This window comes from Monodelphis domestica, chromosome 1, assembly GCF_027887165.1.
Source record: "Monodelphis domestica isolate mMonDom1 chromosome 1, mMonDom1.pri, whole genome shotgun sequence".
In the NCBI taxonomy this organism is placed as follows: domain Eukaryota; kingdom Metazoa; phylum Chordata; class Mammalia; order Didelphimorphia; family Didelphidae; genus Monodelphis; species Monodelphis domestica.
The window spans coordinates 462,055,800-462,081,185 of record NC_077227.1 but is presented as its reverse complement, the minus strand read 5'-3'; the positions used below and the strand labels follow the sequence as shown (position 1 = coordinate 462,081,185).

At 44.3% G+C, this 25,386-nt stretch overlaps 2 protein-coding genes across 5 annotated transcripts in view; one reads left to right on the top strand and one right to left on the bottom strand.

The window, feature by feature from the left end:
* The window catches only part of PTPA (protein phosphatase 2 phosphatase activator), a 36,006-nt gene extending 29,479 nt beyond the window's left edge, over window positions 1-6,527 (bottom strand). Inside the window, exon 1 of one of the 2 annotated variants that reach the window (XM_007475122.2) lies at window positions 6,266-6,527. In XM_007475122.2, coding sequence (XP_007475184.1) covers window positions 6,266-6,296 — 31 coding nt within the window. In that variant the 5' untranslated portion in view covers window positions 6,297-6,527. The remainder of the gene's footprint in view (window positions 1-6,265) is intronic. The other variant, XM_001364058.5, reaches the window with a different exon arrangement.
* A 164-nt stretch (window positions 6,528-6,691) lies between these two features.
* On the top strand, window positions 6,692-25,037 carry CRAT (carnitine O-acetyltransferase). 3 transcript variants are annotated; one of them, XM_007475124.3, is made up of 15 exons: window positions 6,937-7,171; window positions 12,163-12,340; window positions 13,043-13,306; window positions 14,664-14,782; window positions 17,277-17,330; window positions 18,018-18,183; window positions 19,146-19,320; window positions 20,081-20,259; window positions 21,291-21,391; window positions 21,831-21,950; window positions 22,125-22,247; window positions 22,417-22,552; window positions 22,785-22,847; window positions 23,422-23,559; window positions 23,723-25,037. In XM_007475124.3, the coding sequence occupies exons 2-15, from the start codon at window positions 12,311-12,313 to the stop codon at window positions 23,936-23,938; spliced, it is 1,884 nt and encodes a 627-aa protein (XP_007475186.1). In that variant the 5' UTR covers window positions 6,937-7,171; window positions 12,163-12,310; the 3' UTR covers window positions 23,939-25,037. The 3 variants fall into 3 exon arrangements, with proteins under 3 accessions (XP_001364014.1, XP_007475186.1, XP_007475185.1); XM_001363977.4 differs by lacking the exon at window positions 12,163-12,340 and having other exon boundaries at window positions 6,692-7,171; XM_007475123.3 differs by lacking the exons at window positions 6,937-7,171; window positions 12,163-12,340 and adding an exon at window positions 7,189-7,344.
* Window positions 25,038-25,386: the final 349 nt, after the last annotated feature.

The window sequence follows — 25,386 nt, the reverse complement described above, 5'->3', positions numbered from 1 at the left end:
ATGGGAGGTCCTGGGTTCAAATCTGACCTCAGACCCTTACTAGCTATATGACCCTGGGCAAATCACTTAACCCCCATTGCCTAGCCCTTACCACTCTTCTGCCTTGGAACCAATACACAGTATTGATTCCAAGAAGGAAGGTAAGGGTTTTAAAAAATTAAAATTACAAAAACTCATTAAAGAAAAGAACTCTTTAAAAATTCAAATTGGGCAAGTGGAAGCTAATGACTCCATGAGATATCAAGAAACAATAAAAACCAAAAGAAGAAAACAGAGAAGAAAATATGAAATATCTCACTGGGGAAAAAAATTGTCCTGGAAAATATATTGGGGAGAAAAAATTTAAGAATTATTGGATTGTAAATAAATAAGGCCATTATTTAAAGAGAGAGAGAGCCTAGACATCATCTTTCAAGAAACTGCTCTGATCTTCTAGAACCAGAAGGTAAAATAGAAATGGAAAGAATCTACCAATCATCTCCTGAAAGATACCAAAATGAAAACTCCCAAGAATATTATAGCCAAATTCCAGAGCTCTCAGGTAAAGGAGAAAATACTGACAACAGCTAGAAAGAAACAATTCAAATATTTTAGAGCCATAGTCAGGATAACACAAGATTTAGCAGCTTCTACATTTAAAGATTAGAAGGCTTGAAATATGATATTCTGGGGGGAACAGGAGCACAAAGGAGTCAGGATTACAACCAATAAATCGCCACTCAGCAAAACTGGTATAGTAAATAGTGTAGAGCATAATTCTTGAGTAGAAAAAATGGATATTCAATGAAATAGTGGACTTTCAAGCATTTCTGATGAAAAGACTAGACATGAATAGAAAATCTGACTCACAAATACAAGATTCAAGAGAAATATAAAAAGGTAATAATAATAATAATAATAATAATAAAAAGCAAGAGAAATCATAAATGACTCAATAAGGTTAAGCTGTTTACATTCCTACAAGGGAAGATGAAACAACACCTAAGAACTTTATCATTATGGCAGTTAGAAGGAACATACATAAAGGGAACAACGCAAGTTGAGAATGATAGGATGATCTAAAAAAATAAATGGATAAGAAAGAGGAATGCAGTAGGAGAAGGGGAAGGTAATATTGAATGAGGTAAATTATTTCACATAAAAAAGGTACTAAGGAGCATTTGAACCTTACTCTCATTGGAATTAACTCAAAGAGGGAATAACACATACAGTTGGGTATAAAATCTATCTTATCCTACAGTGAAGTAGGAGGAAAAGGGTACAAGAGAAGAGGGTGGGGAGGTAGGGCTTATAGAAGGGAAGGCATAGTAGGAGAGATAATGGTAAGAAGCAAAACACTTTTTAGGACAGACAGGGCAAAAGGAAAAAGTAGAATAAATAGAGGGAGAAATGGGATGAAGGGAAATGCAATTAGTAATCATAATCATGAAAACATTTTAATCAAGTTTCTCTAATAAAGACTTCATTGCTTAAATACATAGAAAACTGAGTCAAATGTACAAGAACATAAGTCATTCCCCAATTGATAAATGGACAAGGGATATATTGTGGTAAGCAGAGAAAAGACTATATTTTGATTGACAGAGACATGTGATTCACACCAAGGGGTGTGTGGTCCCAACTGAAAACAGTTTTTTCTCTGCTTACTACAACATGAACAAACAATTTTTGGATAAAGTAACCAAAGCTATCTATAGTAATATGAAAAAAAAATCACTATTGATTAGAGAAATTCAAATTAAAATAGCTCTGGGGTACCATTCTATTCCTATCAGATTGACTAATATGGCAGAAAAGGAAAATGACAAATGCTCGAGAGTATCTGGGTATGAAACACTAATATATTGTTGATGGAATTATAAACTGATCCAACCATTCTGGAAAACAATTTAGAACTGTGCACAAAGGACTATAAAACTGTACATACTCTTTGACCCAGCAATACCACTAATAAGTCTGTATTCAAAAGAGATTAAAAACACAAAAAGGAAACCTATATGTACAAAAATATTTATAGCAGCTCTTCTTGTTGTGGTAAAGAATTGGAAATTGAGGGGATGCCCATCAAATAGGGAATGGCTGAATAAGATGTAGTATATGATTGCGATGGAATACTATTATTGCTATAAGAAATATTCTCAGAAGCAAGATGCTCTCAGAAAAACCTGGAAAGACTTCCATGAATAGAGACAAAGTGAAATAAGCAGAACCAGGAGAATATTGTACAACAATATTATACAATGATCAACTCTAATGACAGTTATTCCTAGCATTATGATGATTGAAGATAATTCCAAAGGATTTAAGATGAAAAATGCTATCTACCTCCACAGAAAAGACTTGATGTCTGAACACAGATGAAAGCATACTTTTTCCAAACTTTATCTTATTTGTTTGTTTCTTGATCTGTGTTTTCTTTCACAACATGACTAATAAGGATTTATATTTTGCATGACTGCACACATATAACCTAAATCAAATTACTTGCCATCTCATTGAGAAGGGAAAGGAAGCAGAGAGGAGGGAAGGAAAAATTTGAAACTCAATTTTTTTAGGAACAAATGTTAAAAATTGTTTTTACATGTAATTGGGAAAAAATAAAATATTGAAATAAAATAGAAAAATGGAATTATCTCTGAAAAAAACAAAGAATCATATTGGTATTTATTAGTTTGACTCAATGGAAAGAGTTTTGATTGGCAGGTAGGTAATTTAGTAATTTTAGATCACTGAAGGTGATAGGACTGACCTGAGTAGGATGGCAAAGTTGAGGAAAGGGAGACTTTAGAGAAGTATAAGGGCACTGATTGACTAAACACGTAGGAATGGCAAGTGAGAAGATGCTACACTTGGTCTATAAATTTCTCTCTAGGGTGGACTCATACTCTCTGAAATATAAGCCCCGACCAGAATCTACAATTTAAACTAGTACTTTTAGCAATCAACTATTAATTTCAACTACACTATGAATTAATCAAGTTTATATCTGTTAGTCGAGGAACATCATTTCTATGGTAAAAAACTAACCAAGTTCCAAAGTGCCAATGTGAAAACTACTTTCCAGAATACACCTCATTACTATGTTGGGGCCTACTAGTACTTAATGAACACTGATCCCAATGTCATCCTTAACTAAAAGAAATTACTGAGGCAATCTAGGCTTGTAATCGTTGAGAACTGCTGATTCAGGAGTCATTGTAACATGGTCCTATGACACTGCAGTGAAGCTTAAACATGTAATATCAAAAGAGTGTGAGCCTTAAAAGACAAGAACATGAAAAGTGCTATACTGAATCCAGTTCAGCATAACCAGCCCAGGAAGGACAATAAATAAATAAACATTTATTAAGTACCTACTATTTGACATACACTGGAGAGACAAATACAAAACAAAAACAATTCCTGTCTTCAAGAAGCTTATATTCTACTAAAATACTACAAATGAGTAACTACAAGTTATGTACAAAGTAAATACAAACTGCTGGAAAGGCTACACTCTGAGAAACTGGAATAACTTTTAAAGGAGTAGCACTTGAGGCTCAGCCTTGACAAGGACTTGTGTTTCCATGGTATGAAATGAAGAAAATTATTTCAGGAATGGAGGTCAGCCTAAGCAAAGACATAAAAGTAAGAGATAATATGTCACAGTGGACAACAAGCATGCCAATTTAACTTGAACATCTGATGGAGTAATATATAATTATTATAGAAAAACAAGTGAGATCCAGATTGTGAAGGGCTTCCAAGACCAAACAGAAAAGTTTATAGTCTATCCTAAAGGCAACAAGGAACCACTGAAACTTCACCAGCAGGAAGTAACATGATCAGAGATTCGCTTTAGAAATATCATTTCAGCAGCCATGTGGAAGAATTAGAGAGGAAAAAGACTTAATAAAAGGAAATTAACTAGGAAGCTATTGCAATAATGCAGGCAAGAGGTGAAAAGGACCTAGACTAGAGAGGCTGTCATATGAGTACACAGAAAAAAGATGTGAGAGATGTTGAAGAGGTAGAATAGTCAGCACTTGGCAACTATTTGGATGGGGGAATGAGGGAGAGAGGATGTGGGGTGGGGGTGGAGGAGTCAAAGATGTGGTAGTATCAGTAGTAACAGCAGCAGATAACATTTATATAGTAGTTCAAGGTTTTCTGTGTTTTACATATATCATCTTATTTGATATTCATAACTCTCTAAAATGGATGTTATTATCCCCATTTTATAATGAAGAATGCCAAACTGTCCTTGTCACACAGCTATTAAAAAGCTGGGCAGGATTTGAACTCAGATCTTTGTGACTCCAAGTATAGAACTTTATCCATTATATCACCTAGCCACCTTCAGAGGCAAAAAATGTTCAGAAGATGTGGATGAGGTGATTTTTCCATATAATCTTCTAGCCTAATCGGTTATTTGAAATTGGTTATTTTACTAATAGGGGAAGCTCCTCTCAAATTCTCTAAAACTTAGAAGAGTATGTCATGTGATGGAAAGGGTACAGCAGGACAGGCTGGATTACAGCAGAAAAAGTAAAATCGCCTTTACATACATCACACCATCATCTCTCACATTAACATGCTCAACAAATATCAGATAGTAGTACTCCCTTTCACACCTCTATCCAAATTCCACTCCACGTGACCACCCCACTTTAAACCTATCTATTGCTTCCTCTGACCCTATAATGTTCATTCCTGGAAAAGCTTCCCTTTTTTGGTTAAAGATCCTATCCATCAAGATCTCAATCTCATTGCCTAAAAGAGGGAAAGTTCTCCATAGCATCTGGGTGAAAGAAAGGACCTCAATCCTAGGAAGTCCAGGCCACATCACTAAATTAGCTTTGAACTTTGGAAATCACTTTGCCTATCAAGAACCTTAATTTTCTGTTAAGAAATATGGGATAGGGGCTGCTAGATGACATAGTAGATAGGGTGGCAAGTCTGGAGTTGGGAGGTCCTAGGTTCAACTACAACCTCAGACACTTGGCTATATGACCCTGAACAAGTCACTTAACACTGTTTGCCCAGCCTTGCCCTTCTGTCTTAGAGTTGTTACTAGGACAGAAAGTAGTTGTTATTGAAAAGGAAAGAAAAGAAAAGGAAAAAAGGAAAAGAAAAGAAATAAGGGATAAGTCTTGGGAGGTACTCTAATATTCCTTTAAACTTTAAAATTCTGAAACACTTCTCCTGTCATAACATCTTATCATTAATAACCTGTTTCCTCCAACCAATTCTCTGAACAATGTTTGTATCTCCTCCCTTCTGCCCACTCCTCTTCCAAAGCCTCTCCTCTTCCTTTTCAGTCCATTCTAAAATGCCCTATTCTACATCATCTCCCTAGCAGTCAAACTCTTCCCCCTTTAATACCCTACCCCTCTTCTTCAGTCACCAAATGTTCCCCTTTCACCCCCTCAGACTGCTTCCCATCCCTCATCTTCTCCTCTAACTCACCAACCCCTTCCATTTCACCTTCACAGTTAACAAATCCTCCCCTCATCTCTTAAAGTCATAGGATTTCAAGATGGAAACCTTAAAAGATGATCCAACTCCATTTTAAAAACAAACTGAGATTCAAAGACTTCTAAGAAATTTACTCAGTCATACACTTAGTAAATAGTAGCACCAGAACTGGAACCTAGGTCTTCTAACTCCAAATACAGTCCTAACCTTCTTCCCCCACCTTCAATCCCTTCAGTCTCTATGCCTTCCTGATTCCTACAACCTTAATCAATGGGTCTCTTTCTTCTCCACCCCATCTCCACAGTCACTTGGGCCTCTTGTCCCTCCATCCCTTTAGTCACTCTGGCCTCCTTGCCCTGGGCCTCCCCCTCCTCATCCCCTTAGTCACTTGGGCCTCCTCCTGCCCCCTCCCCCACCATTCCCTCAGTCACTCAGGCCTCCTGCCCCTGGGCCTCCTCCAACACCTTATCCACTTAAACACTTGGGCCTCCCTCCTGCCCCTCATCCCTAGTCATTTCCCGCCCCCCGCCCCCGTCCCAAAGCACCCCTATTCCCCCTCAGTTACTCAGGCCTCCTCCTGCACTTTATCCCTTCGGGGGCTTGGATTTCCCTCCTGCCTCTCATCTTCTTAGTCACTCTTGCCTCCTCCTGCCCCAGGGCCTCCTTCCGCCCATCTCATCAGTCACTCCGGTCCCCAGTCCCGAATTCCCTCAGGCTATCAGGCCCTCGGTATCTCCTCCCCAACGGATGGCGGCCTCCCTTCAGTGCCCACATTGCCCTGAATGCCTTGGCCAGGCCCAGATCCTACCTGGAGGAGGCTGCCGCCCGCTCTCTGCCATCTTGTTCCCGGAGCCTGTCGGTCCACTCTCCCGCCGCTATCACCTCTCACCTTTCCTCTTTGCCTCCCCTGCTGGCTCCACCCCGGTGAGAGAGGGAAGAATTTACTGAAAAGGAAACGGCACCCGCTCTCTATAACCGAAAACCGCGACCGAGCGTCACCAGACCTGAGACGCCCGCCATGTTGATACGGGGCGCTTATGAAGTGCATCCACCAATGAGAGGGCTCGCGGAGGCCATATTTATTAAGTGAGGTAGCCATGTTGCTGCGGGGCATTCGTAGCTCCCTGAGGCAGGCCTGTGCTGCCATCTTTGTGAGGGGCAGCAGCTGATTTTTTTTTCCCCTCCCCCACGAAGTAGCAAGGAAATCATCCCCGTGAAAAATGACTAATGCTTTACCTCCGTCGAGTGGTAAACTTGTAGAAATAGCAATGGGGAACGACAATAACAGAAGGAACCTACGTAACGTTTGGGAAAAAGGAAAACTGGACTGCACTGACATCTGACCTCCGGACTCCCGAGTCCCCTCATTTGGCCCCGCCCTCACTAGCTCTGCCTCCACCCCCTGAGTTCTAGCCCTGCCCCTGGGCACCGGGCCAGGTACTCCAGCTGCCTTCCCTTATGCTGTTGTCTAAGAGCCGCGTCTCCGCCCCTCTTCCTCCTCCCGGGGAAGGGAGGGGACACCTCCCCTGCCTCGGCGGCAGGAGTGGCTCTGCGACCTACCCTCCACTGCCCTTGGCCCGGGTGGCCGAAGCTAGGAGGGAGTGCAAAGTGGCACAAAAGCTATTGGAGGCGCCTGTACTTTGGTCAGAGCTAGGTGGGTGGAGCGGCCAGTCCAAGGGTCGCCAAGATGCTGGCTTTTGCAGCTAGAACTGTGGTGAGTGCGTGCCTTCGGGGGGCCCGGGGAGAGGGAAGAACGGGAGGACGGCCAAAACCGGGAGATCCCCAGGGAGGGAGCACCCGAGGGAGGAGGCAACCCAGTGCAGGGCAATGGAACGTTGGAAAGCTCCAGCTGCGATGTCTCCAGGAGCTGCACCCAAGGACTTAGCGGTACGCAGTTCCCGTCTGTACTGGGAGGGCCTGCTTGGAGGAATTAGGAGGCTGGGAGTGACCCTGACCCTGACCCCCGCGTCTCGAGCGCGACCAGAGTCATTTCGAACTTAGTGCTTACGGCCTGGATGACCCATCTGGCTGGGACACAGCAGGTGAAACTGGAGCTGGTGAGGAGGCCCCCCAGAGGAATGATTCAACCGGGCTTTCCCGGAAGATTATACAAGCAACACTATCCCGTCCTCCCCACTGGCTGTGAGCGATAGGCATAGACGCTTAGAGCTGAAAATGGTCCTTCAAAGACCATCTAGTGCAACTCCTCGTTTTACAACTGGGAAAACTGAGGCCCAGAAGCCAAAAATGTCAAGTCACTGATTCAATAAGCTATTTGTGAAATGCTTACTTTGTGCTAGGCACTGGGGATACAAGGACAAAGTAAAATAGACCTTGCCCTCGAGGAGCATACAATCTAGCCTTTGGCTGCATGTGCATATATGGATAAATATGCACAAGGTAATGAAGATCTGAGAGTTTGGCCAAACCACACTAAAGGCAAAAGTCTATAGAAAACTTCCCTTTTCCTCCGTCCTGCTCTGAAATTGGCAATTATGCCCCATGTGTTAACTGAAAATGAGAGAGCTGCATTAGATAGACTCTACAGTTTCTTCTAGCTTTAATATTCTATCTTGCCCCCTCCTACCTGTTCCAGTCTTCTTATACCCATTACCCAATCTTCAATCCAGTGACACTGGCCTCTTGGCTGTTTGGAGAACAAGACATTCTATCTCTCAACTGAGCATTCTCTCTGGAACACTGTCCCTCCTCCACTCTGAATACTGGCCTTCCTGACTTCCTTGAAGTTCCATCTAAAATGCTGTGTTCTACAGAAAGCCTTCCCCAACCCCTCATTTAATTCTTTCCTATTTATCTAGTATATAGCTTGCCTTGTATATAACTACATATCTCCCCCATTAGAATTAAGCTCCTTGAAGGCAGGGGCTTATCTTTTGCCTCTTTTTGTATCCCAGCACTTAGCAGAGTGCCTGGCACGTAGTAGGTGCTTAATAAATGTTTATTCAATTGAAGTCCCTTCTAGCTCTAATACCTTATGAGTTCAGGAAGAGTTTTATGCTCTTGGCATAATCTGTTTTGGTTTTTCTTTATTTTTCTTTTTTAAGCCCCTAGATTCTGTCTTGGAATCAATACTGTGTATTGGTTCCAAGGCAGAAGAGCAGTAAGGGCTAAGTAATGAGGGTTGTGACAAGATCAGGATTATATAGCTAGGAAGTGTCTGAGGCTAGATTTAAACCTAGGATCTCCCTTCTCTAGGCCTGATTTTCAATCCACTAAGCCACCTAACTGCCCCTCCCCCCAGTTTTTTCTGATGCTGTCTCCCAAATTGTTTCTCTTTTCAGATAAAATTAACCCCTAAAAGACACCAAAAGTTGTTAATGAAATTAGGGAATATTCTTATTTACTCACTCACCCATAATTCCACCATCTAACCACAGCTTCCCTTTTGCAGTTAATTTAAAGAAAAGAAGGCATGGTGCCTGAGAATTGTGCCAGGTCACTAGGAGACTCAAGGTGCTACTCCCTCCCCTCATCCTTATACCCACCCTGTGCCATGTCACCAAGCTCTGCTCTGTTGTCCCCAGAGAATGGTAACCTTGTCTCCAATATTTCTGGAAAGATGTTATTTCTGTACCACTCCTTTATAATCTCTTGAGTTATCTATATTTATATCTCCTTCTTCCTTCTGAGAAAACTGATTAAACAATGCTTTCTGGCTTGGAGGGCCTGGGGATGCCTAATAATGTCAGTAACTGCCAAATGATGCAATGTTTTATGGACAACTGTCTATAATTTAAGAATCATTAATTAAAAGCCACCCTAGGCCAGGCCAGAGAAGTCAAAGATGAAAAAGGATGTAGTTTCTTATCTTGGATTAATTTATAGTCTAGTAGGGTTAGTTTAACCTGTATACAAAATAGAATGTTATGAGTCAAGAATGGACCCATAGGATAGCTAGGTAGGTGGCTTAGTTGGATAGAGAGCCAGACCTGGAGATGGGAATTTTGGGGATCAAATGTGGCTTCAGACACTTCCTAACTATGTGACCCTGAACAAGTCATTTAACCCCAATTGCCTAGCCCTTGTCACTCTTTTGCCTTGGAACCAATACATAGGATCAGAAGGTAAGAGTTTTAAAAAAGAAAGTATGTACCCAGACAAATCAACCTGGGGGAAATCTGTAAAGGAAGGAATGACTTTGAGCTGGAGGCATAGGAGATAGCACCAAGGAGATAACACCTGAGCTGGAGCTAAAATGGGAAAGATTTCAACAAGTAGAGATGGATTGGGAGTGTGTTCTAGGCATGACAAATGCACAGAGAGGAAAGAATGAAAGGCAAGATTAAGAAAGAAGTAGTAGTCCAGTTTGACTAACTGTAGGTAAAAGGGAATAATGTTAAATTAGGCTGGGAAGGCAAATTAAAGACAAACTGTCCTCTGATAGTACTTTATACTCCCATTCAAAGAAAGAAGTTCAGGTTTTATCCTAGAGACAGTCAGGAACCTAGGAAGGATTTTGAGTGGGAGAGTGACTGTCTATAGTGAAGATTGTCAGCTCTTTGAATGATATATTAAGAGAGGGAGAGGCTGGAAATTAGGAGCCTGTTAAAATAGCCAAAATAAGAGTCCCCAGCCTCCTTCCCCAGAGAGAAGAAGCCTCCTGGCTTCTCAGCAATTTGGCTGCATCTGCCTTGACCACACTCAGAAACCCATTGGCTCCTCAGAAACTCTCCAAGCCAAGCAAAGCCATCAATACTCAAAAGCCTCCACTTTCTTTATTTGTCAACATATTGCAATCTAGTTGCCATCCTACTACTCTACTGAAACTGCTGCTTCAATAATAATACATTAATTACCCCCTAATTGCCAAATCCAATGGTCTTATTTCTGTCTTCATCTTCTATGGCATTTCACATTGTTGGCCTCTGGAACACTGCACAGTGATGGTTCTCCTCCTACTCCAGCCACTTTTTTGTCATCTTTGATTCCTCATCTTCCTCCCACCTTTAAATGTGGGTGTACCCCTAGGCCTGTCCTTTCTCCTATTCTAAATCTATCCATCCTTCCTCCTTTGGCAATCTTGTTCCCTCTCATGGCCTCACAGTACCACCTCTGTACAAAGAATTCCTACTTCTGTATCTCCATTCTCACACTCAAGTGCTGGCCCTTATCATTCTCAGATTTGAATAGTTTGCAAAAACCTCCTGCTCAGTCATCCTGACTCCAGTCTGCCTTTTTACCTCTGCCCAGCAATCCTCCTTCAGCACTACTCTGACTATGTCATGTGTGTTCATTCTGTCATGTAGACTTTTTGTGACTCACTTTTTTTTGGCAAAGATACTGGAGTGGTTTGCCATTGCCTTCTGCAGCTCATTTGACAGATAAAAAACTGAGGCAAACAGGGTTAAGTGACTTGCCCACAGTCATATAGCTCCTAAATATCTGGTCTTCCTGACTCCAAGCCTGGCCACTATCCTCTGTGCCACCCAGTTGCCGAGATCATACAAATGATTACTCAACTGATACTCAAAAATCACCTTTAGCAATTCCCTGTTTCTTAACAAATAAAGTGTAAGCTCCTCTTTCTGGCATTCCAGGTCATCCCCAATCTGGCTCCAATCCACCTTTTTGGTCTTATCTCACTTTAATGCCCTTTATGTTATGTTTAAAGCTAAACTCAGTTGATACCTCCTCCATTAGACTCATTTCATTGAACTCTGTTGTACTTCTAAAAGTAATCTCTCCCTTCAAAATTTGTTATAGGATTCTGGGTCTCTCCTTTACACATACCATAATTTCTCTTGGCTCAGGGTTATTTGTGTACGTGTCTTATTATAAGCCCTTTAGGGTAAGTACTGTGGTGGTTTTTTCATATTTGAACCCCTGATAAATTTTTGTGTTAATTAATTGAATGGAATCTTCCTCTTTTTCTCCTATCTCCCTCACCTCCTCAAAGCTACATCCCCACAACACTTCAGAAGCTATTACTCTAAATCTTTGTCATAGATGGAAAGGACTTTTGAGTTCATATATAGTCTACATAATAAAATGACTTACAAAAGAGGAAAATGAAGAGTCACTTGAAAGGTGAAGAGATTTAGCCAAGGCTACTCAGGAAGTTACTTGAATCAAGCAAAATTTCATGGTAAACATGTTCCTTTTTTAATATATTTGTCCCATTCCCACCTAGCTGGAATTCAGATTAGGGGATCAGTGTCCCCACATCATGTTAACTATGGAGAAGCCCCTTGGAGAAGACCAGCTGTCTCAGAGGGCAAGAGAGATTAGCCAGGATCTCTGGCCACCAGGATCCTTCCCTTCACTGTTCTGGAGATAATGGATCATCCAGGTATCCCCTTGGAATCCTCACCTGACTGAACAGTGGATATTCCCACAGTGCAAAGTGTTTTCTTTGCACCCTTCCTCGTGGCAATTTCTCATTCCAGCAGGCCCAAATGAAATCAAACAATTGTTTTTTTTTTTTTACTTTCCTTTCACATGTCATAGGCAATTTGCTTAAGGCAGAGTTAGCTCAAAAAAGAAACAGGGCAGTTTTCCAGGCAGATCCACTCCCATCCCTGACCCACCCCTCTCAATCCTCTCCCCACACATACATTACACCCCAACACTTGTTTCAGGTTCCTCCAGAGCTCTCCACAGCCAAGGATGTTGGAACAGCAACGGAAAACCAATCAACTTAACCCTCCGCCCCTCCTAAACTTGGCTCTTGCCTTCTCTTTCCAGCCCAGGAGGCTGGTGGCTGCTCACTCACTAGGTCTTACCTGTGGGTCCGTCCGTCCATCTGTTCGTTCGAATGCTAGCACAGGTTAGGCTCAGAGCCTGAACCTGAGGCAGACAGACAAACAGGTTGAGCTCAGAGCCTCACCCCGCCATGGTTGACAGGCAGCAGCAGGGAGAGAAGGTACGCTATCCAGCCATCATCAATGACATCTTTTTATTCCCCTCTATCAGTCTCTCTGGGCTTATTCATTGTTTTATCTCTTTGACCTTCATCCCCTTCAGGGTTTCCTTTTCCATGTCTCAAAGCACAAGAGATATTCACTGAGAATATCTTCTTTTGCGTTATCATTCTCCCCACCCCCAACAAAGGTACCTGTTAGTCTAAGGAAGACAGAAAGAGAAAGCATTCTGGGGAAGGGTCTGATGTCCCTAATTCTATAGGTAGCACTCACCCTTGGACTTCCTCTGATTTTTCATGACTTCCTGTCATATTTTTTAACCTGAGAGATGGGTGGAGTGGGGGGACAGGAGGATAGACACTTTCTTCAAGACAGTTTCCTTCTCATTGCCAAGATCTGTGGCCCTAGCTCAGCCCAACTCCTACCTATGGGGCCAGCATTACCACACCCTTCCCCACCTCTTCTCATCCTCTGCCAGGCACCTTCCAGCCCCTCCGGTGGAAACACCTATTTAGCCTGGGGAAAGGGGTGGGGCAGTACAGGTGCTTCCCCATGTATCCTCTGGTTGAGGACATAAATGCATTGGCTGGTCTCTGTTCAGGACCTCTGGATAGTGGGGAAATTCTTATCTGTGTGGCTGTAGTTCTATTGTGAAGGCATCTTTACCAGCTCTAACATCTAAGAAAATGTTTTGCTGCCTACAGATTAAGCCTTTGGGCTTTCTCAAACCAGTCTCCTTGAGGAAGGTGCCAGGCAGGTTTCAGGCACATCAAAACTCCCTTCCTCGACTGCCAGTGCCCTCCTTGCAGCAGACCCTGGATCACTACCTGCAGATCCTACAGCCCATCGTGAGTGAGGAGGAATGGAATAACACCAAGCATCTAGTGGATGAGTTCCGGAGTTCAGGGGGTGTAGGGGAGCGACTGCAGAAGAGCCTGGAACGAAGAGCCAGGAAGACAGACAACTGGGTATGTAAGATGGGGAAGGGCTGTTGGCTGCTTCCTCTCTGCACCCACATCTCAACTTACTCCCTTCTACCTTATTGAGTCCTCTTATTGAGTAGCAGGAGTTACTATTTTATGGCTTCAGACCTTTAACCCCATCCATTTCCCTAGCTCAGAGCCTTCCTACCATTCCATCCTTTTTTTGACCCTGACACTCAATCTTGACATCAGGGAGCTCTTCTCTCTCAAGCTCTGGGAAATCCAGAGGCACAACCCAAGAGGCACCAGGTTGGGAGTTTGTTGAGAGACTTAGAAAGTCAGAAGCTTCAAAGTGGGGAGATTCTCTGCTTCTTAACCCTCTCTGGGCTTCTAGTCACAGCTCCTAAATCCAGACCCCTGCATCTACCAGAGAGATAGCCATTGCCTCCCCCAACCCTGATGAATACAGTGGTTCCCATGGTAATAAATCATAAACTGAAACATAAACTTTTAGAACTGGAAGGAACCTTAGAGATCAAGACCTACCCCTCATTGTACAAATGAGGAGACTAAGTCTTAGAGAAATACTTGCCTAAGGTCTTACAATGAGTTAGTGGAGATTTGGGACTAGAATTCAAGTATTCTGATTACCTCTAGTGAAGTTCTGTTCACTGTCACATTGCCTTTAATGAGCAAGGCATTTGAGATTCATTGTGTTTTGTATTTTCTGTGGCTGGAGGATTCTCCTCCCCCTAGTTCTAGCTTATTCATATTAATTGAGCACCCTAGATTGGTCTTTACATTTTGAGGATCCCATGAAGCAGACTGGTGAGCTAATAGTCTTATAGGTTTTTAAACTGAAAGAGATTTACCTAATTCAACCTCTTTATTTCTGGAGAAGAAATTATGAGGGAAACTGAAGTAGAGTCAGGAATAGACTTTACCTAGGATTCAGATAGGCTCCATACCAATTCCTATCCTAATGTTGGATCCCAGAAAGATGAGCTCCCCTAGAGTTCCCATTCCATAAGAAATCTGCCAATCAGTCTATGTTTATTGATGGTCTATCATGGGAAATGACTTAGACTAAGTCCCAGGGCGGTGATAGCAAACCTTTTAGAGACTTGAAGACCCAAACTGCAACCCTCATGCTAAATGTGAGCACCCCCACCCTTACCCACAGGGGAGGGAGAAGCACTCCCATTGGGCCGCTAACCCAAATTAGATAACCCACCTGTGGATAAGGGAGAGTTAACTGAGGTAAGACCGGGATTTGGGTAGGGTGTATCAAGGGTTTCCAGAATGAGTGACATAAAGTTCGGCCTCATCTGCTTCCTGAGAGAGGCTCCAGGTCCTAGCCAGCTGGTCTGTGATGGTCTGCCCTTCTGCTTTTTTTCCCCAGCTATCCGAGTGGTGGCTGAAGACTGCCTACCTCCAATACCGACAACCTGTGGTGATCCACTCTAGCCCAGGCCTGGTGCTCCCCAAACAAGACTTTGTGGATTCACAGGGTCAGCTTCGGTGAGTGAAAGGGTATTTCAGGGAAGGGACACGGGTTGGGAAGAAGAATGAACAAGCCAGGTGGGAGCGTTCTAGAGCAGAGTAGAGTGGCTACCTAGATCTGTAGCCACCTTAGTGCCCCCTCCCCAGTGCAGCCTATGATTCAGGCATCTCACTCTCTCTCTCTCTCTCTCTCTCTCTCTCTCTCTCTCTCTCTCTCTCTCTCTCTCTGTCTTTCTCTCCCCCCCCCTTGGGGCTTAGGCACATTCCTCTGGACTTGGGTTTTGCTTCCTTGTCTGTTCTATCCCTCCTATCATGTGTCTGGCTGACCCTCCTCCCCCATCTTGAAACTCAACTCCGATGTGTCTCCAGCCACTCGAAAACGGCCTTTGTACAGGGTTACCTTTTCCATACTTAGCCCTTATCACCTGCTCCAGCACTCAACTTTAGTCTGCCTCTGGACAAAAATACTCCTCTGTAGGGATTCCCTACCTAGCCCCTTAAAGGCACAGGTGCCCAATTTCTGATTGGCCCTCATACCTCACTGTGGGCTCTGGGTGAATGAAGATGAAGGAGAATAAAAGGTGGAGGTAGACTGTAGTCACAGATTCTTTTTTTTTTTATTTTTAAAAACATTTATTTATTTAGAATAATTTTCCATGGTTCCATGATTCATATTCTTTCCTTCCCCCCATCCCAGAGCTGACAAGCAATTCCACTGGGTTATACATATATCATTGTTCAAAACCTATTTCATATTATTCATATTTGCAGTAGAGTGGTCTTTTAGTGTCTAAACCCCAATCATATCCCCATCGAACCACCTGATCCATCTTATGTTTTTCTTCTGCATTTCTACCTCTGAATGTGGATAAATTCTTTCTCATAAACTCCTCTGGATTGTCCTGAATCATTGCATTGTTGCTAGTAAGGAAGTCTGCTACATTTCATTGTGCCACAATGTTTCAGTCTCTATGTATGATATTCTCCTGGTTCTGCTCATTTTGCTCTGCGTCAATTCCTGGAGGTCTTTCCAGTTCATCATTCCTTACAGCACAATAATATTCCATCATACTTTGTTCAGCTATTCCCCAATTGAGGGACATCCCCTCATTTTCCAATTTTTTGCTACCACAAAGAGTGCTGCTATAAATATTTTTGTACAAACATTTTTCCTTATTATCTCTATAGGGTACAAAACCAGCAGTGGTATCAGCCATAGATTCTTTTTTTTCTCTCTAGCTAGCATTTTATTTTATTTTATTTAAATAATATTTTATTTGATCATTTCCAAGCATTATTCATTAAAGACAAAGATCATTTTCTTTTCCTCCCCCCCGCCCTCCGTAGCCGACGTGTGATTCCACTGGGGTCACATGTGTTCTTGATTCGAACCCATTTCCATGTTGTCAATATTTGCATTAGAGTTTTGTTTAGAGTCTCTTCTCTGTCATGTCCCCTCAACCGCTGTAGTCAGGCAGTTGCTTTTCCTCGGTGTTTCCACTCCCATAGTTTATCCCTTGATTATGAATAGTGTTTTTTCTCCTAGATCCCTGCAGATTGTTCAGGGACATTACACTACCACTAATGGAGAAGTCCATTACATTCAATTATACCACAGTGTGTTTGTCTCTGTGTACAATGTTCTCCTGGTTCTGCTCCTCTCGCTCTGCATCACTTCCTGGAGGTTGTTCCAGTCTCCATGGAACTCCTCCACTTTATTATTCCTTTTAGCACAATAGTACTCCATCACCATCATATACCACAGTTTGTTCAGCCATTCCCCAATTGATGGGCATACCCTCGTTTTCCAGTTTTTCAGCCATAGATTCTTAATAAATCAAGGCAGAGTAAAGAAAGAAGACAGAAATCATAGTCAACCACTAACTGGCCCCTTCCTCAAGATTTGGGGGAAAAAATACTTCCTCCCCTTCTAGATTGGTCCTTTTTTTTTGTTACAGAATTTAACATCTTCCTTTCATCTTCCCATTTGACTGCAGTTTAAAGACCTAAGCCCTTCTTCTTAAGGTTCAGGAGTGATTCGAGACATTCTTCTAGCCAGCACCATTGGCCATGAATAACTGAGGCTCCTACTCCTCATAGCTATTAGAGGTGAAAAAAACTCTGATAGAAGGGGAGCTAAAGGCTTCTCTCCAGGAGCCATGTCTCATGGCACAATAGAAAGTCAGAGCTAGAAAGATTTATAGAGATCATGTAATCTAATCACTTCATTTGACCGATGGGCAAACCAAGACTCAGAGATGAAGTAATTACTTATCTTTAATCATATACTTAATCTGTAGCAAAATTGAGGCCAAAATATATGCTATTATGGGGCTTTTCTTACCATGCCAAACCATCTTCTCACCTGCCAAAAGTTTCCCCACCCATCATGTATACATCTTCTTCCTTAGCCAGCTTGTGGTAAGGCAAGATGCCAAGCCTGAGATCCTCTCCTCTGATCTAGTATTGTTATTATTGGTTGCTAAATTTTATCTCTAATTGGCCCCTGCAGGTTTGCTGCCAAACTCATAGAAGGAGCTTTGGATTTCAAGGCCATGATTGACAAGTGAGCATGCTTTTTGCCATCTCTGCCCTTTGATCTCTCCTCTCCCCATCCTGTTGTCCTCAACCCCATAGGTACTTCCTCTTTCCCTTCCACCAACTAGTAATCCGTAGTATATTTAGGGGTAAAGTGAAGATGATGATGACAATCAGGGTCATCATCTTCTTCTAATTCAGGAACCCAGAACTGTGCCTCCTTCCCCAAGCCTGGGTGCCCAACCTAATTACAGTTCAAATTGTTGTTGAAGCCACCCTTCCCTTCAAGCTCTCTCCTCCTCCCAACAGTGGGCTGGGGGGTGGTTGAGTTCTCCCAACCTTGGTCAGCTTCACTTCCTGTTTCCTGACCTCTCCCTGAGTTGGGAGGAGTGGGACCCAGTAATTGAGAATCAGGACAGCTGGGTTCACCATCCAGAATAAGTTGCATTGTCTCCTCTGCTGGGTTTTCCTGGGAAGGGTAAAATTATTTCATAGAATTCTAAAACATTGACACTTAGAGCATCATTATATAAACTCCCCACCCAGGCTCCCCTCTTGACACACTAAGCAGCCAGGAAAAGGGTCTTGGGACTCATGAATAAAGGAAATGTAAGGGATTCAGGAGCAAATGGCCCCATCCAGGTCCTCTGTCTCCCTAGAGCCCCCAGTAATCCATCTCCCAGACCCATCTCCATCCCTACCTTCCCCTTTCCAGTGAGACTCTGCCAGTGGAATATCTCGGAGGAAAACCACTGTGTATGAACCAGTACTACCAGATCCTCTCATCCTGCCGAATCCCAGGCCCCAAGCATGACTCGGTTGTTAACTACAGCAGGGCAACTAAGCCCCCTATACATATCACCGTTGTGCACAATTTCCAGGTTTGACCTAGAGTGGTGCTTAGCCTCTTTCAGAGGCAGTGGGGATGGGGTGAGCTGGGAGGAAAGGAGGGAAGTCATCAGCACTTGCTTGTTACTCTTTTCCAATGCATGGAGAGAACCCAAATTCTGCTTGTATCCTCCCCAACTCCCAGAAGCCATTTCTGGGCCTGGAATCATGAGGTATTCTTCCATCCTACTTAAGAAAGTTGTCCTGTACTTTTCTCTCAGACAAGGGCCACATGGGAGAGGGGTATGACCTTCCCCATCCCTTTGGCTCTGGGACTGCTGCTGCTGGGCCAGAGAAAAAGGCTGAGAAGATTTCTTCTAAACAAGCATGTTCTCCCTTTACTACTGAGACTCTGGAGTCCTGGACTTTTCCTACCTCAACTTCCCCTTAGGGAAGATATAAGAGGAAAACTAAGTGTGACCAAGGTCATCCCTGTATAAATGGGTCCATCCTTAGGGCATCTGGCAAAGTAGGTCCCCAATAGCATCCAAAGAAGGGAAATTTGTTTTAAAATGAATGTCAAGGGTGGGAACTAGCACAGAGAGCAACATGAAGCCTGAGGACAGTGAGTGTGGGAGGAGGGAAAGAAGGCCCTGGTGCCAAGTGACTACTCCCAGGATCTCCTCTAAGTAGCAAGAGGGGGTAGAAAAGTCTTCAGTATGAATGCTATGTGAATGTGCCCCTCGGGCCTTGTAGCTCCCTGGTCCTCTTCTCCTCCTGAGTCATAGAAGAATTGTAGCTGTCTAGCTCCAGAAACACCAAAAACCTGGCCTTTTTTCCCTGTCTCCCCACCCCCAGGAGTGGCTTTGTCTCTGACAGTGGGAACACTTTCAGAAAAGGCCATCCCTGCCCTCAGGAGGTTCTGCCTCTGCTGGCAGTCTCGAAGGACCTTTTTAGTTCAACCTTCCCTTCTCCTTACTCATCGCACCTTTCTTTACTCTTCTGTTCCTTTCAGTTTTTTGAGTTGGAAGTATACCACAGTGATGGGACACCCTTTACCGCAGACCAGATCTTCACACAGCTAGAAAAGATCTGGAACTCATCCCTGCAGACCAACAAGGAGCCCATTGGCATTCTTACCACCAATCACCGAAACACCTGGGCCAAAGCTTACAATAACCTCATCAAAGGTCCGGGCAAGAAAGCTCCTCCCTGTCCTCTGTTCCCTAAGGCCCCAGAGTAGGCCAAGAATCAGATTGGTTAGGAGGAGGAAAGGGAGAGGGGACCTGTCCAGGCCTGTTACCTTGGCTCCCAAATGGGCAAAGAACAGGGTGAGGTGAAGTAGCAAGGTACCCCTAGTCCTGGACCACATGAGAGACAGGCTTTCTTCCCAACAAACAGGACAGTCAAATCTCTTCTTCAAGAACCCACAGTGGTTCCCTGTTGTTAGCACTGGGTTTGAATGCAGAACACTTGAGTTCAAATCTTAGTACTGCCACTTGTTGAGCAATCCATTTAACCTTTCTGGGCCTGTGTTTCCTCATCTGAAAACTGGAAGTTCTAACATCTCTTCCAGCTCTGGGCTTTGCTCATATCTCCCTCCCCTCTTCTGCCTGTCCAAATATGGCCCTAAAGCCTACTATAACTGTCATCTAACTACACCTAACCCTCCTCCGATCTCCTGCTTAGACTCCCTGCCACATGTCAGCACTCTTTCTTTCCTAGGTGCTGTCTTCCCAACTAGGCTTAAAGGTTCCTTAAAGGCAGGGCTTGTGTTTTATATCTTTCACTCCTCCACAGTGCCTGGCACAGGCCTAGGCACACAGGGACTTAGTAAACGCTTGCTGGTTGATGATAGTCCCTAATGTGGAGTCCTCCTATCACTTCCCTTATCCACAACCTATTCTCTCCTCTTCTCTCAATTCCTCTGTCCCTCCACTCGCTTCACAGACAAAACAAACAAGGCTTCAGTCCGTTCAATACAGAAGAGTATCTTCACTGTGTGCCTGGATGCACCTATGCCCCGGGTCTCAGAGGACATCTACAAGAGTCGGGTGGCTGGCCAGATGCTGCATGGAGGAGGCAGCAAACAAAACAGTGGGAACCGATGGTTTGATAAAACCCTTCAGGTAGAGGCCCCAGGATTGGTTCATTAATCCATCCAGCAAAACTCCTGATGTTCCCCAGGAAAGAAGAGGAAATCTCAGTCCAAACTCAGATCTCAGAATCCTAGCCTCAGAAAGGGGACCTGGGACAATTCAATTCAGCAAACATTTTTTTAAAGGACCTATTCATGTCCCTTTCTCTTCCAAATGAAGAACTGAACCCCAGAGAACAGAAGTTTGTCCTGAATCACAGAGTTTGTGGCAGAACTGAGAGTACAGCCTAGATCTTTTTACTCCCATGCCAGTGTGGTTTCCACTATACTATGTAGAAAATGGCAAACCACTCCTATAACTTTGCCAAGAAAACCTCAAATGGGCTCACAAAGAGTTGAACACATCTGAAAAATGACTAAATGACAAAATGTGCTCCTGGCCTGTGCCACTCATGTAGATGCCCCTCTTTTGTTTTAGTAGATCTTTGGACCCTACTGTATCTCAGACAGATTTCCCCTCTGGTGCCCAGCCCCAACGTGGGCCAGTGTCAGCTCACTGTTTTCCCTCTGGACCTGGCAGCTCATAAAGTACTTTGAGCTCCAGGGATGCAGACATCGCTGCTGTAATTACTGACCAATCAACCTGTCATTAAGAGGCACAAGGGTTTCTGGAAGCTGGAGTAGACTCTTCCCTACAATACAGTACACGGAAGACTCCTCATCTCCCTCTCCTCAGTCAACACCCCACCACCTGTCTGGGACAGCTTAGCCAAGCCCTTTGTCACACAAATAGTAAGCTTTATAAGCACTTTTCTCAAAACAATTCGGTAAGGAAATTAATGTGTTATTAGCCTTACTTTGCAAGAAGGGAGCTGAGGCTTAGAAAGTTAAGTAGCTCTCCCAGGGTCCCACAGTTCCCCTTACCTCTGGTCAAGACCAGGAGAGGATACAGAATAATAGCTAGATGAAGAAAGAGACCTGGAAGCACAGGCTTCCCAAGGGGTGAAGAAGAAAGGTGCTCTCTTGGGCCCAGAGTTAACAAGTTTCTCCATCATACTCCAGTTTGTAGTGGCAGAGGATGGCTCCTGTGGACTCGTATACGAACATGCTGCTGCAGAGGGCCCCCCCATCGTGGCACTCCTGGACCACATTGTGGAATTCACGTGAGGATCCCTCCCTTTCGTTAATTTAGGAAGTAGAACAGCAGCCTTTTTCCAAAGTGGTGCTGGTTGATGCTGAGTCATAACCAGTCTTTTCTAACAAATCCCCTTATGACCAGTGGCACAAAGTTATGAGATTACTGTTTTGTGGGTTTGATCTAAGAAGAAGGAAGAACATTTTTCTCTGAGAAAATTTCTGTCCCATTTTCTTCATGAGTATTAAAGTCATTCAATTTTCAGCCCTTCAGGGTTGAAGGGGGCTTCCCTCATTGACCTCTAGACCCTTTCTTGCCCTCCCCTCCCCACTTTAAAATGAAAGAGACCCAGCCTATGCATCTATGTTCTTGGCTTTGGGGTAGGGCCCATCCTCATATTCATATTCTCTTCCCGACTTGGGGGGGGGTGCCTAGGGTAAGGACTAAGGTCCCATTCTCCTACACAGGAAGAAGCCAGAGCTTGTGAGGTCACCCATGATTCCCCTACCCATGCCCAAGAAGCTGCGCTTCAACATCACCCCTGAGGTTAAGAGTGACATCGAGAAGGCCAAGCAGAACCTCAACATGTAAGTTCCTGAAAGAAGCGGCTCCTCCACGTTAGAGGCCTTCTTTTGCCATGGGGAGGAATAACCTTTCCACCCTATCTCCCTAACCGTGCTCTAGACTTCCCTTACTTGGACCCCAACATGCCCTTCCTTCCCCGAGATCCCCTTCATCCTGCTCCTCCTGCCCTCCTCCAGCATGGTGCAGGACCTGGACCTTACAGTGCTAGTGTTCCATCACTTTGGGAAGAACTTCCCCAAGTCAGAGAAGATGAGCCCAGATGGTTTCATCCAGATGGCCCTACAGTTGGCCTATTACAGGTTAGACATGCACCCAACCAGGGAAGGAATATGGCCTGAGGGAGGTGGAAAGGGGCTGTGGAGCTATGCTGTAGCTCCATGGAGATTGAATATAACACTGGGGTCTCTGGGAGAGAACCCAAAGTGCCGCTTAGGTTGACTAGTCCTTCCCTCTCACTCTCCCCATCAGAATCTATGGCCAATCCTGTTCCACATATGAGAGTGCCTCACTCCGAATGTTCCACTTGGGCCGCACTGACACCATCCGTTCCAACTCTGTTGATTCCCTCAATTTTGTGAAAGCCATGGACAGTGCTGACATGACAGTGAGTCAGGGCCAAATGGGGATGGGAGGATGTGGTTCACCCCTAAGTTCTAGCAACTCCTAGATCAAAATCTCCATACTGAACCACCACATAATCTAAAGCAATTACCGAGCTCCTCCGAGCCCATTTGGAATTCCCTGGGTCCAAAAGTATGAGCTCAGGTTCCATCCCTAGCCCTCCAAGAGAGCCAGCCAGGGCCACCATATCTCTCTGACCCATTTGCTTCCTGCAGGAGCAAATGAAGGTTGAGCTGCTAAGGAAGGCTGTGATGTCCCACAGATCATACACTGACAGGGTGAGTGGACTTTGGAGCCTCTAGGGTTGGTTCTCCTCTAGGGTTGGTCCCTTGGGGAAGGAAAGGTTTCAGTCAGAAAGTGCAAATTGGGCCAGAGCATATCTCCCTCCCAACCTCTTAAATATCCTGTGCCTTTATTGCTAACTTTTTATTGACTCATTCATTAATTCCATGGACATTTGGATGGAGTCTACTATGCCCAAAACTTTCTGCTGAGGACAGCAGGTATAGAAAAGTAGGAGACAAGATCACTGCCATCCCGAAATGTATAGCCTAGATGAGGAGTCAAGGATCCTTGGGCAAGTAACCTCTGAGCATCAGTTTCTTCCCCTATGAAACAGGAAGGTTGGATTATATGATCTTTCAGATTCCTTTCTGTGTTCAGGTTTCCATGGCCTTGGCTTACTGTAGGTAATCAACCTTTCTTCAGGCCCTTTCCTATCTCCTTTATCACAACCCTCTTCTACAACTAAAGGCCAGCCCCTTTCCCCCCAAAGAAATGGACCTCAGCAGCAAGTCATTCTGTCCCCCATACTTCCTATATCTCTCTTCCCTTGTCCCCCATCTCTCTCAGGCTATCAAAGGGGAAGCCATTGACCGACACCTACTGGGCCTAAAGCTTCAGGCCATTGAGGAACTAGTGAGCATCCCTGAGATCTTCATGGACACATCCTATGCCATTGCAATGCACTTTAACCTCTCTACCAGCCAGGTAAGATTACTGATTGCTCACCCCCACTTCTGTCACCCCTAGCTGTGAACCATAGCCCAGGGGCACTTGTGGGGAAAAAACTGAGTCAGAATGAAAGAAACAAATTGCAATTCCCACTTGCCTGCTACCTTTCTAGAATTCAGCTCTGTGTTTATTTCTCCAGGTCCCTGCCAAAACTGACTGTGTCATGTGCTTTGGACCAGTGGTCCCTGATGGTTATGGTGTCTGCTACAACCCCATGGCTGAACACATCAACTTTGTAATCTCTGCCTTCAACAGCTGTGCTGAGACCAATGCTGCCCGTCTCGCACATTACTTGGAGAAGGCCCTGCTGGACCTACGTACCCTGCTGCAGGAACACCCACGGGCCAAGCTATGAGCTGTCTCTGGCTCAAAAGACTCTGAGAGGACAGGAGTAGATGGGCAGGGTATGACTTCCCAGTGGCCTCTGAATTGTCAGGGCCTCAGGCCTTCCTGGCAAAGCAAAACCAAGTCCCCAGCCTGGCACTACACACCTTCTACACCAGCCAATTCTGCGTCTGTCCAGGACATTAGACCTAATCTCTTCTACCTTTTGACTCCTTCTGAAGCCTCATTTCCATAACTCTCCAGGGATATAGGCTCACATCCCACCCCACCCAGCTCTTCCTTATATCTTGTATAGCTCCACATGGGCCCAGAACAATAGAGATCTCTCTCCTCCTGACCCCAGCTCTGGGCCAGCAACAAATCTAGTCTTTGATCTTCATCATCATCACCAGCTTCTTTACTGCTATAGTTGAGAAGAGGTGTTGAGGTATCTTGGCCACCTCTGGTATACTGGGACCAGGGCTAGGTTTGGATTTCAGAAGTCAAGTGCCTTCAATAACATCATTTTCTCTGTTGGCCCCATCCATTTTAGGAGTTCTCCACTCTCCCTAATCCCTAGCCAATGGTGAAAGAAGCCCCTGGTGCCATCTCTCATAGGAATTCTTGGGCTATTAGCCCAAGTCTGGGCTGCATCTAACAGTGGCTATGAGCCTCACTTCCCTCCAGATCCTCAGTCTTTGGGGAGAGGGAGCCAGGAACAGTCTTGTGAAGGATAATACTATTGCAGTCTAGTATATCTGCACTGTTTACAAGGAATACCCCTGCCCCCATGGTGGATGGAAAATACAGTCTATTTATTCTCAAGCTGGGGCCTTCCTCATAGTCAGGGGATAATGGACTTTGTCTTGGAGAACTAGCCAGGCTTGAGCCTTATTGGAGCCTCTGGGGAAGGGGGACAAAAGAGAGAGGAGGAATCAATCGAGCGCTTTGCTCTCACTCTCTCCCAGGTTTGCATGAATTTGATTGTTCATGTTATAGCTCAGACACTATCTTTGATAATGTAGCTAACTCCCTGGGCCCCTTGGCTCTGTCAATATGATTCCTGATCCATTGTGAATGATTGTATAATAATAATGTGGAAATTAATAAAAGGGAAATCTGTTGAAAAATTGCATGGAACACAAGGACCTGCTACAGGAATGGCCCCTAACCCCCTCATCCATGATCCAGCATTGTCTTCATAATGCAGGTCATAAAGAAGCAAGAGAAAAAAGAAAGATTCCACCTCAGTTGTATAACCTTCCTCCAAGAAGCCCAACCTGGTTGAAGAGAACATGTAACTAAGTACTCCATTTCATCCAATTCTCCCAACAACCACATCTACCATGGAAGCAGTAGGGAGACACTAGTTCAACAAACCTTATGCTTCAGGACCCTTAGATGGGCAAAATTTCCCTTAAGAAAAGTAAAATACCTCCCAAAGTCACACAGCCAGGCTTCAACTAGGACCCAGGTTCC

Bases quoted from the DNA above. Each gene is read 5' to 3' on its own strand.
- CRAT (XM_007475123.3), top strand. From the start codon at position 7,285: ATGGAACGTTGGAAAGCTCCAGCTGCGATGTCTCCAGGAGCTGCACCC. The intron at 21,951-22,124 runs GTAAGTTCCTGA...GCCCTCCTCCAG, and splicing joins GCCAAGCAGAACCTCAACAT to CATGGTGCAGGACCTGGACC. The intron at 22,553-22,784 runs GTGAGTCAGGGC...TGCTTCCTGCAG, and splicing joins TGGACAGTGCTGACATGACA to GAGCAAATGAAGGTTGAGCT.